Source organism: Oncorhynchus tshawytscha, linkage group LG20, assembly GCF_018296145.1.
Source record: "Oncorhynchus tshawytscha isolate Ot180627B linkage group LG20, Otsh_v2.0, whole genome shotgun sequence".
In the NCBI taxonomy this organism is placed as follows: domain Eukaryota; kingdom Metazoa; phylum Chordata; class Actinopteri; order Salmoniformes; family Salmonidae; genus Oncorhynchus; species Oncorhynchus tshawytscha.
In genome coordinates this window covers 23,233,792-23,247,763 of record NC_056448.1, presented here as the reverse complement: position 1 = coordinate 23,247,763, position 13,972 = coordinate 23,233,792, and the positions used below count along the sequence as shown (strand labels likewise).

General features: G+C 41.5%; 1 protein-coding gene across 4 annotated transcripts; it reads left to right on the top strand.

The window, feature by feature from the left end:
* Positions 1-1,572: 1,572 nt before the first annotated feature.
* On the top strand, positions 1,573-13,771 carry LOC112220390. Of its 4 annotated transcripts, none has more exons than XM_042302377.1 (10): positions 1,573-2,250; positions 11,023-11,058; positions 11,332-11,631; positions 11,767-12,025; positions 12,151-12,249; positions 12,510-12,605; positions 12,713-12,740; positions 12,832-12,872; positions 12,960-12,991; positions 13,131-13,771. In XM_042302377.1, exons 3-10 carry the CDS (start codon positions 11,608-11,610, stop codon positions 13,290-13,292), a joined length of 741 nt encoding a protein of 246 aa, XP_042158311.1. In that variant the 5' UTR covers positions 1,573-2,250; positions 11,023-11,058; positions 11,332-11,607; the 3' UTR covers positions 13,293-13,771. The 4 variants fall into 4 exon arrangements, with proteins under 4 accessions (XP_042158311.1, XP_042158310.1, XP_042158309.1 ...); XM_042302376.1 differs by lacking the exon at positions 1,573-2,250 and adding an exon at positions 10,389-10,844 and having other exon boundaries at positions 11,870-12,025; XM_042302375.1 differs by lacking the exon at positions 1,573-2,250 and adding an exon at positions 10,399-10,844 and having other exon boundaries at positions 11,732-12,025; positions 12,166-12,249.
* Positions 13,772-13,972: the final 201 nt, after the last annotated feature.

Genomic DNA, 13,972 nt, shown 5'->3' with positions numbered 1-13,972 from the left:
GGAACCTGCCCCATCAGTTAGAGTGGAATACTGCCTAGCCTACATTGATGTGCCTAGTATGTCATTTCCCATTTGACATTTGTGTTGAACACAGAATAAACCCCCATTCTATTCCTGGGGCTATTGAACCATATTTTGGAGTGTTTATTGCCTCCAGTTGATTGGGGACCATTACCATCAGTCAAAATAAAGTCCAAAGCTGTCAATCACACCAAAGGCATTTCCCTCCCTGCCTGGTGTCAGTAGGTAGGTGGAGTTTGTACCCTATTGAATAACGCATGAAGAAGTGATGAATGGAAAGATCCCAAATCAATGCAGGTTTTATTGACATACTGTACACACACACACACACACACACACACACACACACACACACACACACACACACACACACACACACACACACACACACACACACACACACACACACACACACACACACACACACACACACACACACTCAATAAATAAATGGCTTGATCACCAGGGAGACATCCCCTATTCATCTATGAGTCCTTAATGGGAAACACTTTTAAATACTTTTTTAAATAAAAATGCTTGGCTGAGGAATGCACAGTTTTATATATTTGAATATGTGTTCCCTATGCTCAGTATTGATTTAAGGCTTCATTTTCTGGGTAGGCTAACTGGAATGAGCAAAGTGATTCAGTTGCATTCTCAAGCCAGGCAGTTGAATGCAGGTGTGCTGATATATTGGCTCATGACAACCGTAAATAAATATGACTAATGTGTTTCCGGTCTAGTGGCTGCTGTCTTAAGTCTATGAAAAGTGAGTGAGACCCCCACCATGATGTCAGTGTAATCCTTTGTTTCTATGTCTCCGGCGTTGAGAAGGATCCCACATATAGCGCTGAGATTACATTTAGTGTGACTGGAATATAAATAAATGGAGCGACTAGAATATGCCTTTTACTTCATGTTTGCCCTTGGTCTCTTTTCCCTCGATCGATGCGTGTGTGAGGTCCTCATTAGTTCTGGAATGATTCATTATTTGTTCTACAGTGAAAAGGAGAGGGAGAAGACAGGGTGGCAACATGCATGCAATTTTTATGAAACACACATGTTTTTGATGTTTATTCCTTGTCTGTTGCTGACTGTAAAACATAACAGAACCTGATCAGCTAGGGTGAACACAGCCCCATCTTACTGCTTGTGTACTACTCCATGTCAATAAATCACACAGAGAAATACATACCAACAATTGTCTATGCATCTTTGAAAACCCAAAGATTTATAGAATAGCATTTAGAACAGAGCAAGAAAAGGCTGTATATTGAAGCAATAATGCCCAAGGGGGTGTGGTATATAGGCAATATGCCATTGCTAGGGCTGTTCTTAAGCACGACGCATCTCGGAGTGCCTGGACACAGCCCTTAGCGGTGGTATATTGGCCATATACCACAAACCCTGAGGTGCCTTATTGCTGTTATAAACTAGTAATCAACGTAATTAGAGCAGTAAAAATACATTATTTGTCATACCCGTGGTATATGACCTGATATACCACAGCTGTCAGCCAATCAGCATTCAGGGCTCGAACCACCCAGTTTATATATTTGATTGAAGAATAACAACATTTCTGCTATACTGCAGGATTGCTGTCCTTTTCCTTTGAGGGAATCGTGGAATCGTGGAAGAGGCAAGAAGAGACAAAATTATTTGAAGGAATCTGCAGTTCGTGTGCCCTTACAATTGTATTTTACACACACAGTTCTCAGCAGCTTGGTCAGTGAAGTAGAGGACAGTAGAGGAGGAGGATAGAGAGAAGCAGAGGAGGACATACCAGAGGGAGAAAGAGAGAGGGAGCTCTGCAGCAGGATCCCCACCGTGCTGAGCACAGGACTGCGTGACTGGTCTGTGCTGGGTGAGGGGGAGGGGAGGCATATCAGTGCAACACAGCCTTACTGGATGAGAAGCAGCAGTAACACTAGCAGCATCTCATTTGTGGCTGCTGGGGGCTCGGTCTCACACACACAGGCGCTCCCAGCGCCACCGTCACACACACGCAGTGGCAGCCACAGCCGTCGTTAGAGCCTGGGCTGGGGCAGGGACGGGGACCGCTACTGTGACGACTGGAGCTACGGCGATAGCAGCTGCTGCACCATGGCACAAGCCGCCAAGCAGCTACGCAAGAACAAGGACCTAGCGGAGCTCGCAGCTCAGGAGCTGAAGGATAAGGAGGAGGAGAAGAACAAGAAGAGGAATCGATCGAGGGACCGAAGACGCAAGGTATGGTTGACTGAGGATGGTGTCAATTTCTCTCTGCCTCTCTCTCTTTCGTTAATTTCCTCCTTTTCTCAACCTGTCTCCCTCCCTCCATTGTACAGGACGGGTTACACTTAACACTTAACAATATAATTACACACACAGTCACGCGCACACACCTGCCATGTGTTAACCAGTCATGCACAGATGCTCATGCACAGGTTGTGTTTGTTCAGTCAGACATGCCCTGCCCGCTTGTCCCCAGGATGGTGTTATGCTCTTTACTCTGGTCTTTTCCCCATATGTCATTTCTCTTGGAGGGTGGAGTCACAGAGGGTCGGGGGCGGTGTGGGGAGACAGACAGGGATCCTCTCTGTCTCCCTCCACTCTTCCCCTCTCCTAATCTCCTAGCTGAGTCGTCATGTCCTGCTGGCTGGGTTTAATGTGGCTTTCAGGTTCTATTGTTTTCCCCTCCTGTGGACCTGCTGTAGTATGTGCCACATATCTCTGATAGGCTGGCTTTTGTAGTCACTTTCCTAGATGAGTATGTGAAAGAGACTGTTCATCCATCCTCGGCTGAGAGGGAAAGAGTGATCTCTTCCCTCCTTTCCCTATTTGCTAAGTTTATTATTCTTCCTTTAAAGAACAGTCTGTTTTAATGTAAACCTCCCAGCTCTACCTGTGAGATTAAGGGTTAAAAGGATTTTCTCCAATAGGGTGCACTGCAGCTGCCTCTATCTCTTGATTCAGTGTTCTGTGCTGTGGGCTACAGTGATATATCTCCACCTGCTCCTTAAATTATCATGGCTCATTTGCTCATTACCTGGGTAATGATGGTGACATGACACCTCATTGTTGATGTCTTGTGTGTGTATTCTCATCACTATAAGACAACGTGAGGTCGGTGTGTAGAGTGGTGGGATCTTGGAGAAGTCTGAGGATGGTGGGAGAAAGGGAGAGAACAGAGTGATATAGATGGAATAGCAGAGAGAGAGAGAGAGAGAGAGAGAGAGAGAGAACAAGGAGAGCAGAGGCAGAGGAGGGAGCCCGTAGCTCCACGTGACGGTTGTTCATACCATGGCAAACAGTCTCAGCAATGTTAGGGGCGTCTTACAGGGAGGATATCCTGTTCAGAACATCTGTCACAGGCCAGCTTTTATCTCTGACCTCCACATCAACACCATCCAAATGAGAGACGGCGAAAGAGAGGGAGGAGAGAAGGAGAGGATACCTCTGCAATACCAATTAATACCAATTGTTGGCTGCAATCATTTCAATACAACACACACATTTGAAAACATTGCTTGCTGTATGCCAAGGTTGGCATTGGAATAAGGGTGAGACAGCGGCATAATGAATTAATGATAACCCTTCCATAAAGTGATGATCTACCCTGTCAGTACGTGTAAAAAGAAGGGTGTCTACACTACAATATCTTCATGCATACAGTACATTCAGAAAGTATTCAGACCCCTTGACTTTTTCCAAAATGTGTTACGTTACTTATTCTAAAATTGATTTTTTTTAAACGCCTCATCAGTTTATACACAATACCCCATGATGACAAAGCAAAAACATGTTTCATTTTTGTGTGCAAATTTATACAACTAAATAAATGAAATAACAAATTTACATAAGTATTTATAAGTATTTAGACCCATAAGTATTTAGACCCTTTACTCAGTACTTTGTTGAAGCACCTTTAGCAGCGATTACAGCCTCAAGTTGTCTTGGGTATGACGCTACAAGCTTGGCACACATGTATTTGGGGAGTTTCTCTCATTCTTCTCTGCAGATCATCTCAAGCTCTGTCAGGTTAGATGGGGAGCGTCGCAGAACAGCTATTTTCAGGTCTCCAGAGATGTTCGATCGGGTTCAAGTCCGGGCTCTGACTGAGCCACTCAAGGACATTCAGAGACTTGTCCCGAAGCCACTCCGGCGTTGTCTTGGCTGTGTGCTTAAGGTCGTTGTACTGTTGAAAGGTAAACCTTCACCCCAGTCTGAGGTCCTGAGTGCTCTGGAGCAAGCTTTCATCAAGGATCTCTATGTACTTTTCTCCGTTCACCTTTCCCTCGATCCTAACTAGTCTCCCAGTCCCTGCCCCTGAAAAACATCCCGATGCATGATTCTGCCACCACATTCCTTCACTGTAGGGATGGTGCCAGGTTTCCTCCAGACGTGACGCTTGGCACTCAGGTCAAAGAGTTCAATCTTGGTTTCATCAGACCAGAGAATCTTGTTTCCTATGGTCTGAGAGTCCTTTAGGTGGCTTTTGTAAAACTCCAAGCGGGCTGTTCCTTTTACTGAGGATTAGCTTCCATCTGACCTGACCTGATTGGTGGAGTGCTGCAGAGATGGTTGTCCAAATGGAAGGTTTTCCCATCTCCACAGAGGAACTCTAGACCTCTGTCACAGTGACCATCGGGTTCTTGGTCACCTCCATAACCGTGGTCCTTCTCCCCCAATTGCTCAGTTTGGCCGGACGGCTAGCTCTAGGAAGAGTCTTGGTGGTTCCAAACGTCTTCCATTTAAGAATGATGATCAGGCGTGCGGGTGCAGGCAGCGAACGGTTGAAAAGCATGCATTTGGTTTTACTAGCGTTTAAGAGCAGTTGGAGGCCACGGAAGGAGTGTTGTATGGCATTGAAGCTCGTTTGGAGGTTAGATAGCACAGTGTCCAAGGACGGGCCGGAAGTATATAGAATGGTGTCGTCTGCATAGAGGTGGATCAGGGATGTACATTTAGGTGGTTTAGACATAGATGCTCACAATTGCAGGACATTAGAACATTGATGTGAAATGAACATGATACATGATGTCATTTTCACTTCCAGACCCTTCCTCAATGATCCCCCTCTACATCGGTCTCCGTGCCGGTATCTATGTTCTCATCCTTCTGGTGGAATCTCTCCTGTGTTTTCTCTGGTGTAGACACGGCAAGTGCCTTTTGCTTAAAAAATACTCCATTTTGTATGTTGTTCCAAAGGCTGTTGTCAGCTACAATCAGGGCCTGTTAGTTACGCTCTCATTATACTTTTGTTTCTGAAGGTGATGAATGAGGAAATAACAGTAGGAGGTGAGAGTGATCTATTTATTTAACTGAACATTTTCCTATCATCTGTTTGGATGTACTGGAAACTGCTCTTGACTGGCAAAACCCAAATGAGCTGCAAACAGTGTGTGTAGAGTATAACTGTACTCTTTACTATCCACTATGGTTATAGTGTAACTGTTCACTGCTTATGGTGCATTGTGGTATGTTTTCGCTCTCTTACAGGAAGAGAACTCAAGTCTGCACTATGCTATAAGGATGTGACCTTGCTGGGGAGTTCAAGTTGGATATGGCTGGAGAGTATGATGTGTCAATGTTTTTATAAACCAGAAGTCAATAGGAGGAGAAGTTATTCAATTTGAACAATTTGCAATTTCCATGCACCTTGTGAATGTATTTTTATACTATACACAGTGTTTAATGTGTAATGTGTTTGTATATGTAAAATATAGCAATTTTATTAGCATTACATTTTTTTCTGCTCTAGTATGTTGTGTTTTTCCAGTGAAAATAAAGCTTGTACAGTATATTGTAAATAATTGTTGGAAATGTTGTTTCTTTTCTCTGGAAGAGAAATTGTGTTGTTTAGATTACACAGCTGTTGTGTTTCAACGGTCTGTCTCATGATGGTCATTGATCTACCTGAGCTTTAGCTGGGTGTTTTGTGTCTGTTTGTCATGTAGACGTGGCCACAGTGGGGGTACTGCTCATTGTAAGGTTCTGCTTTACTTTTTTTTAAGTCAACCTTGTGTTCTTTTTCTTTGTGTTCTTGAACGTAGCCCTGTTTCTTTGTGTTCTTGAACGTAGCCCTGTTTCTTTGTGTTCTGGAACGTAGCCCTGTTTCTTTGTGTTCTGGAACGTAGCCCTGTTTCTTTGTGTTCTGGAACGTAGCCCTGTTTCTTTGTGTTCTGGAACGTAGCCCTGTTTCTTTGTGTTCTGGAACGTAGCCCTGTTTCTTTGTGTTCTGGAACGTAGCCCTGTTTCTTTGTGTTCTGGAACGTAGCCCTGTTTCTTTGTGTTCTTAGCCCTGTTTCTGTTCTGGAACGTAGCCCTGTTTCTTTGTGTTCTGGAACGTAGCCCTGTTTCTTTGTGTTCTGGAACGTAGCCCTGTTTCTTTGTGTTCTGGAACGTAGCCCCTTTGTGTTCTGGAACGTAGCCCTGTTTCTTTGTGTTCTGGAACGTAGCCCTGTTTCTTTGTGTTCTGGAACGTAGCCCTGTTTCTTTGTGTTCTGGAACATAGCCCTGACTTTCATTTTCTTCATTGATTTCACCTGTGTTCGTTTCTCACCTGGTCTCATCAGCTCCATATTTAGTTCAGTTCTTTCTGTTTGTATGGTTGTGAGGTATTGTTTGTTTTTGACTGCCTACCTGTGTTTGACCATTGCCTGTGACCACGATTCCTGCCTTCTGCGAATGCTTAATAAACATCTCCCACGCTCTGCGCGTGAATCTACACCTTTTTCCTCCCTGAGTATTCATTACACTCATACAGATACAGCTCTATTTCTAGAGATGAGGAGATGGCAAAGTAGAAATGGGTGTCCCACATCTACACTAACATCACCCCTGAAAAAACAACACCACGAAGGGCTCTCAATACATCTATTCATATGAAGCTCATGTCTATATCTATCAATATACAATGACTTGTCAGAGAACATGCATAGGTGCAGAGGTGTGGAAAGACACAGTAGTGGAATCGTGGTCATGATCTAAGCTGAGATGTGCTACAATAAGCCATTGGGCTGTAACTGGTCCCCTAACACTGTCCCTAGCCCTCAAAACCATAATTTAACATAAATAACATAATGGTAAGTGCTGTATATATTGCAAAATTCAAACATTTCCAAACACTAAAATGAGGCTGGTGCAACCTGCAAGGAGTTGCTGTCAATGTTAACCAATACATAACTGTTATTTGGGGAACAGAAAACTTTTAAACTTTCCACCTGGGTTTTTTTAATTTAACAATTCATTGGTGGTCATGAAATGAAAAACAACTTTTTGATTCCTGTTTTCCATTTGTCTACAAATCTGCAATACTTGGATTTGACTCCAAAAAAACAAAGTTTTCCAAAAATACACAACAGTAATGTGTTCAATGCATGCAATCCAAGCCATTACCGGACACAAACTGGTTACACTGACTGAAAAGATATATTATATAAACTAAGCAGATAGGGATCAAGGTATCTGTCATTTCCTCATTTGGAGAAACTTTAGTCACCTGCGTAACATGACTGGAGAGAAGTTGGGTGCTGAAACGTGTTTTATTTGTAGTCTAAAACGTCCGACTACAAATAAAACACAATTAATCAGTTAATGAACTCATTTTGATCATGTCTCTGTTATGTGGCCCAGTTGGTAAACTCAAATATATTTGGATTCCTGTTTTCCATTTCTTCAATGCTTGGATTTGCTTCCAAAAAACTAAGTTTGCCAAAACTCCACAAAAGTCATGTGATCTGTGGATGCAATCCAAGCCATAACTTAGTTGGCACAGACTGATTACTCTGACTGGAAATATGTATTATGTTAACTAAACAGACATGGATCAAGGTATCTGCCATTTCCTCATTTGGAGAAGCATTAGTCACCAAAGCTATAAAAGTCGTGGTGTGAAAAAGCTCGAACAAGAAAATATCCATCAAATTGTCCAATTTCAAATAAAACCAATAGATCAGTAACTGAACTCAATTGATCATGTCAATGTGTGTTGTTAACGGATTACCAGGACGTGTACTCAGAGCATGTGCGGAACAACTGGCAAGTGTCTTCACTGACATTTTCAACCTCTCCCTGACCGAGTCTGTAATACCTACATGTTTCAAGCAGCATAGTCCCTGTGCCCAAGGAAGCGAAGGTAGCCTGCTTAAATGATTACCGCCTTGTAGCACTCACGTCAGTAGCCATGAAGTGCTTTGAAAGGCTCACATGGCTCACATCAACAGCATCCTCCAGGATACGCTAGACCCACTCCAATTCGCATACCGTCCCAACAGATCCACAGATGACACAATCTCAATCGCACGCCACACTGCCCTTTCCCACCTGGACAAAAGGAACACCTATGTGAGAATGCTGTTTATTGACTACAGCTCAGCATTCAACACCATAGTGGCCACAAAGCATCATCATCACTAAGCTAAGGACCCTGGGACTAAACAACTCCATCTGCAACTGGATCCTGGACTTCCTGACGGGCTACCCCAGGTGGTGAGGATAGACAATAAAACATCCGCCACACTAACCCTCAACACAGGGACCCTCAGGGGTGCATGCTTAGTCCCCTCCTGTACTCCCTGTTCATCCACGACTGCGTGGCCAAGCACGACTCCATCATTAAGTTTTCTGATGACACAACGGTTGTAGGCCTGATCACGGACCACAATGAGACAGCCTATTGGGAGGAGGTCAGTGTGGTGCCAGGACAACAACCTCTCCCTCAATGTGAGCAAGACAAAAGAGCTGATCGTGGACTAAAGAAAAAGGATCGCTTAACAGGCCCTCATTAACATCAAAGGGGCTGTAGTGGAGCAGGTCAAGAGTTTCAAGTTCCTTGGTGTCCACATCACCAACAAACTTTCATGGTCCAAACACAACTAGACAGTCGTGAAGAGGGCATGACATCGCCTTTTCCTCCTCAGGAGACTGAAAAGATTTGGCATGGGTCCCCAGATCCTAAAAATGTTCTACAGCTGTTTCTATATTATCTGTTTGAATGTACTGGTGAATTGTCATGTCTTGACCAAAACCCATCTAAGCTGCAATATGTGTGTGTAGAACAATGCTCTTTACTCCCCACTGCTTGTTAATGTATTTTATATTATGCAAAGTGTTTCATGTGTAATGAGTTTATATATTATATTTACATTCAACGGTCCGATGACTCATGATGTTCACTGTTGTACCTGAGATTTAGCAGAGTGTGTCGAGTCTGTTTGTCACGTAGATGTGACCACAGTCAGGGTACTGATCATACAGGTACACTTCTATTTCTAGAGATGAGGAGAAGCACCAACATCACCCCTGCAAACAACCCAGCATACGGCTTGCTATTCACATCTTCATACTGTATGAAGCTCATGTCTATATCCATCAACAGAAATGACTTGTCAGAGAACATGAAGAGGTGTGGAAAGACACAGTAATGGATTTGTGGTCATGATCTAAGCTGAGATGTGCTACAATAAGCCATTGTGCTGCAACTGGTCCTCTAACACTGTCCCTAGCCCTCAAACCCAGATGGATGAGAACAAGATCTATCATACTACAATTTAAATAAATAACATGTCAATTGTATAATTTCTGTATATATTGCAAGATTCACATTAAAAAAATGTCCAACCTTTTAAAAGAAACTGGTGCGTCCTACAAGGAGTTGATGTCAATGTTATCCAGTACTATCACAGAAATCTTAATTATTTGAGGAACAATCCATTACCTTTCCTCCTGTGATTTACCAAAAAACATGAAACAATTTATTGGTGATGAAATAAAAAACAACTAAAATATATTTTTATTCCTGTTTTGCATTTCTTCAATGCTTAGATTTGCATCTAAAAACGAAGTTTGACAAAAATCCATAAAAGTAATGTGATCTATGGATGCAATCCAAGCCATGACTTAGTTGGCACAGACTGGTTACTCTGACTGGAAATATGTATTATGTTAACTAAACAGACATGGATCAAGGTATCTGCCACTTCCTCATTTGGAGAAGCATTAGTCACCTCCATTACAAAACTATAAAAGACGTGGGGTGAATTAATCTCAAACAAGAAACTATCCATCAAATTATCCAAATTCAAATAAACACAATACATCAGTAACTGAACTCAGTTGATCATGTCAACGAGTGTGTTGTGTTGGATTCTGAGAATATGAAAATATACTTATTCATGTCAGTGATGGAGTGCTGAGGTTTAGAGGGTCTACACCAGAAGTTAATGGTTATAGGAGGAAGGTATATAGACTGTGCAACTGAGCTTGGAATGTGTTGAGTGCAGGGAAGTGAAATACATGTGTCAGGTATTGATGAAGGGAGAGAGCCGTGGATAACTGATGGAGGGGGTTGGGGGTTGAGGTCAGGTCACCTTAAGGGAGAAATATAAGTTTATGGCCCGTATCTCTAGTGTCCTGCCTAGCAGATGTTAGGGTGATGTTGCTGTTAAGCTACTGCGTATCTAGTTTTGGTTGTGTTTATTTGTGTGTGTATAGTATAAAGTAACTCTTTGAAAAGTCAACAAGTTTATTTGATCAATTAATCACAAGAGTTCTCATATTTGAAATAGCTGTGCTGTAGTTACCTATATTTTCAGTAAGTTTAATGTAGGGTGGACCACATGGACAGCCCCTTAGTGGTCAATGAAAATAAGGTCATTTTCTTCAGCGTCACTAGTGATCTGTCACAACATCACTCGTGAGTCTCCATATCCTCCTCTGTAGGTTTTTCTGTGTCCTACCAAACACACATCAGTTTTCTCACATGACAATCTATGTGTGGAGTTCACTTCACTGACGGAAGAAAGTGGAAAATATGTATTTTTCTTTTATTCTTCTCATTTGTGAGTATTCGACTATTTTGGTCTTTGGATCAATATCTCTTTACATGGATTTTAAGTTTTGGTAGTATGTTACTTAATGTATGCTTTATAACTTGTTCTAAGTATGTATGAGCCTTTATTATGCCTTATAGTAAGGCTTGTAAAATGTCTCACTAAGTTGTTTTTATCTTGTTCGTAGATGTTGCCGGTGTTGCGGTAAAAGAAAGTTGTGCAGGTACATATTAACAAATGTCACTTCATTAATTGTCCAGCTCAACAGCTATTTATTTATTTTAGGCATAAAAGTATTTTTTTGATGATAGATTTGTACACTACTTTTCACAACTAATGTAGTTTAGCACAATGCTTAAAGTGCCATATGTTTATTATGAAATATATTTAGTTGTAAATAGAGAGACAAGGAGGTGATACTCCACATACAAATACATTCTGAATCAAGATTCTTATCACTCATAATTTCATAGATTCTCTCTATTTCTCTTAACAGATTTGGTTCCCACTCCCACTATTCTATTTTCCCCTGGGTACATCAATGTAGCTACACCTGTTACAATACGCTGTGAGTCACCAAAAGGCACAGAGTGCAAATTCTACAAAGATCACGACCCCAACCCTATAAGGAAACTGGATTACAAGCAGGGTGCTTGCCAGTTCAAGTTGCTCTGGAATGAGTTCAAAAGGTGGAACAAGACTGAAGTAGATCTCAGCTGTGTAATTGTACAGAACAGAGAAGGTGAAACGATCAAAACCTCAAAACCTAGTGATGCTCGAAGACTTAATGTGGGTGGTAAGTGGCAGTTTTACAGTACTCCAAAGCACATGTTTACCATAGTACACATCCCACTTGTTAATTGACTTCATAAATTACTTTCACAATTTACAAACAGATCCAATTGGAAATCCCAGTGTTCATGTGTTTAAGATGGGGAAATACCTCAATCTTCGATGTGAGGCCAAGGCTGGCACCTCTTGCTACTTTTATCTGAACATTGGTGACTCACACTTTAAAAAACTACCCTACAAAGACAATGGCTGTTTGGGGAGAGTGGCAGAAGAGGAACTGCAGAGGAAGAGGAGCAGTGCTGGAGAGATCTTCATCACCTGTGCTGTGGAGCTGGTGGTAGAGGGTGAAGATACTGTGACATCACAGCATAGTGAACCCCTCGGTATCACCATAGATGGTGAGGAAGACTAGAGCCCATCAATTTCTGTGATTTCAAATGTGTCAATATTCTGTCGGTCTACTGTTGTACTGCAAGACTAATATATTATTATTGTACACATATCAATGTTTTATTTATTTCAGTCATAAATCCTCCAGGAGCTACTAATTCCACATCAGCGTTCAGTTTAATCACACCTGGTCAGGAGAAGACAAGCAACAGTGCCACACCCCAAGGAAGTGGTAAGTATCATTGGTTTGGTTTTAAATGAGCTGTTAGTGGTCCTAAGAACTTCAAAATACAAGTTTAGTGAATGACTCTGCTTCTAAATGTACAGCTATTGATACGTTTCTAACATCTCTAAACTGTTAAGTATCTCAATAGTCACTATTAGTAAGGCTTATTTGCACTAACATCCTAGTCATTGTAAGGTTTGGTTATACTGTACAGATGATTCACTGTCAGTTTCATTAGGAGCCTCATTCACTAACCGTTTCTTCAGGTACAAAGTTCCACGTCGTCATCAGTCTGGGTACTTGTTCCCTTTTCCTGGTTCTGCTAGCTGGGTGTGTGCTGGGTGTTCTCCAACGCAAGTGTGGTGCGTGCTTTCAGATAGGTCTACTCATAACACATTCTTATTTTGCTCCAAATGCTACTTTGAATTATGTTCAAAATTGCTCAATTATCTCTATGTATCTTTTGAAGGGGTTCAAGGCAGGCCTGTAAATACTGGGTAAGACTGGTGTATTCATTTTAGATTTACATTATTTTTCTTTATTCATGCATGGCTATATCTTTCTGACTGTACTGCATTGTCTCAACAGAAGCCCACCTGAACAGCAAGACCAAAACCCACCATGTGTCTGTGAGTATGAGAGTTAACTAAACCACCACTGCCTTTATCTCCTTTTGTTCAGTGTTTTATTTTCCCTCATTCTCTCATATTAAACAGATTCTGTCATCACAAAGCCTTCTAGGGATGAGGTGAGTTGGTTTGAACCAGTGCAGTGTGAAGTAGCCTAATATGCACTTTACTACCAAAATATCAAGCAATATTGCAAATAGCACCAAAGACAACCCTGCTGTGCACACAGCTCAAAGTGACTTGAGCTCTCTCTTACAGGAAGAGGACACTAGTCTGCAATACGCTACAGTGACATATACCGGTGTCCAAGCTAGTCGTCAATATGCAACAGTGACATCTACCGGTAACCAAGTTGAACCTGGGCGCACCAAGATCAAGTTTGAAATAGCTGGAGAGTACGCCCTCTTAGCAGAATCATAGAAGAAGAAACATTTACTGGATAACATGTTTTGCCATAGTTTACAGTTACAATCCTATATTTAGTTTTCATATTGGATCATAATTTACTCATAGTACAAAAACAAATCCTGCCACAACATCAAAGACTAAAGATACTGTATCTACTCCTTTCTGAAAACAAGCATCTTCAACTATTTGCATTTTAGGTTAAATGAAATAAATGAAAAGTACACTGTCTGAAACATAAAATAAATGTTTTCCTTAATTGAGTTACCGAATCTAGTCAGCAGTCACCAATCAGTAGTCACCAATCTATTTCACTCCTTGACAAGAGTCAATATAGACTCAAAGCCACAAGAGGGTAGAACACATGTCAAACTTTGCTTGTTACATCTCTACATCTCTCTCTTTAACCATGTCTGGTGTATATTAGTTTTCAGTGGTGGAAAAAGTACTCAACAAACATACTTAAGTAAAAGTAAAGATACCTTCATAGAAAATGACTCAAGTAATAGTAAAAATCACCCAGTAAAATTCTACTTGTGTAAAAGGCTACAAGTATTTGATTTAAAATATACTTCAGTATCAAAAGTGAATGTATAACTCATTTCAAATTCCTTATCTTAAGCAAACCAGAATGCACCATTTTCTTTTTATTCTTCTTTTTTATAGAAGGCCAGGGGCTCCATCACTCAGCCATC

What these genes read in the sequence shown, in the direction of transcription:
- LOC112220390 (XM_042302374.1), top strand. Translation starts at nt 10,817, where the DNA reads ATGTATTTTTCTTTTATTCTTCTCATTT. An exon ending in TGTTCTCCAACGCAAGTGTG is followed by an intron (nt 12,606 to 12,712) that starts GTGCGTGCTTTC and finishes TATCTTTTGAAG; the next exon opens with GGGTTCAAGGCAGGCCTGTA. An exon ending in CCAAAACCCACCATGTGTCT is followed by an intron (nt 12,873 to 12,959) that starts GTGAGTATGAGA and finishes CATATTAAACAG; the next exon opens with ATTCTGTCATCACAAAGCCT.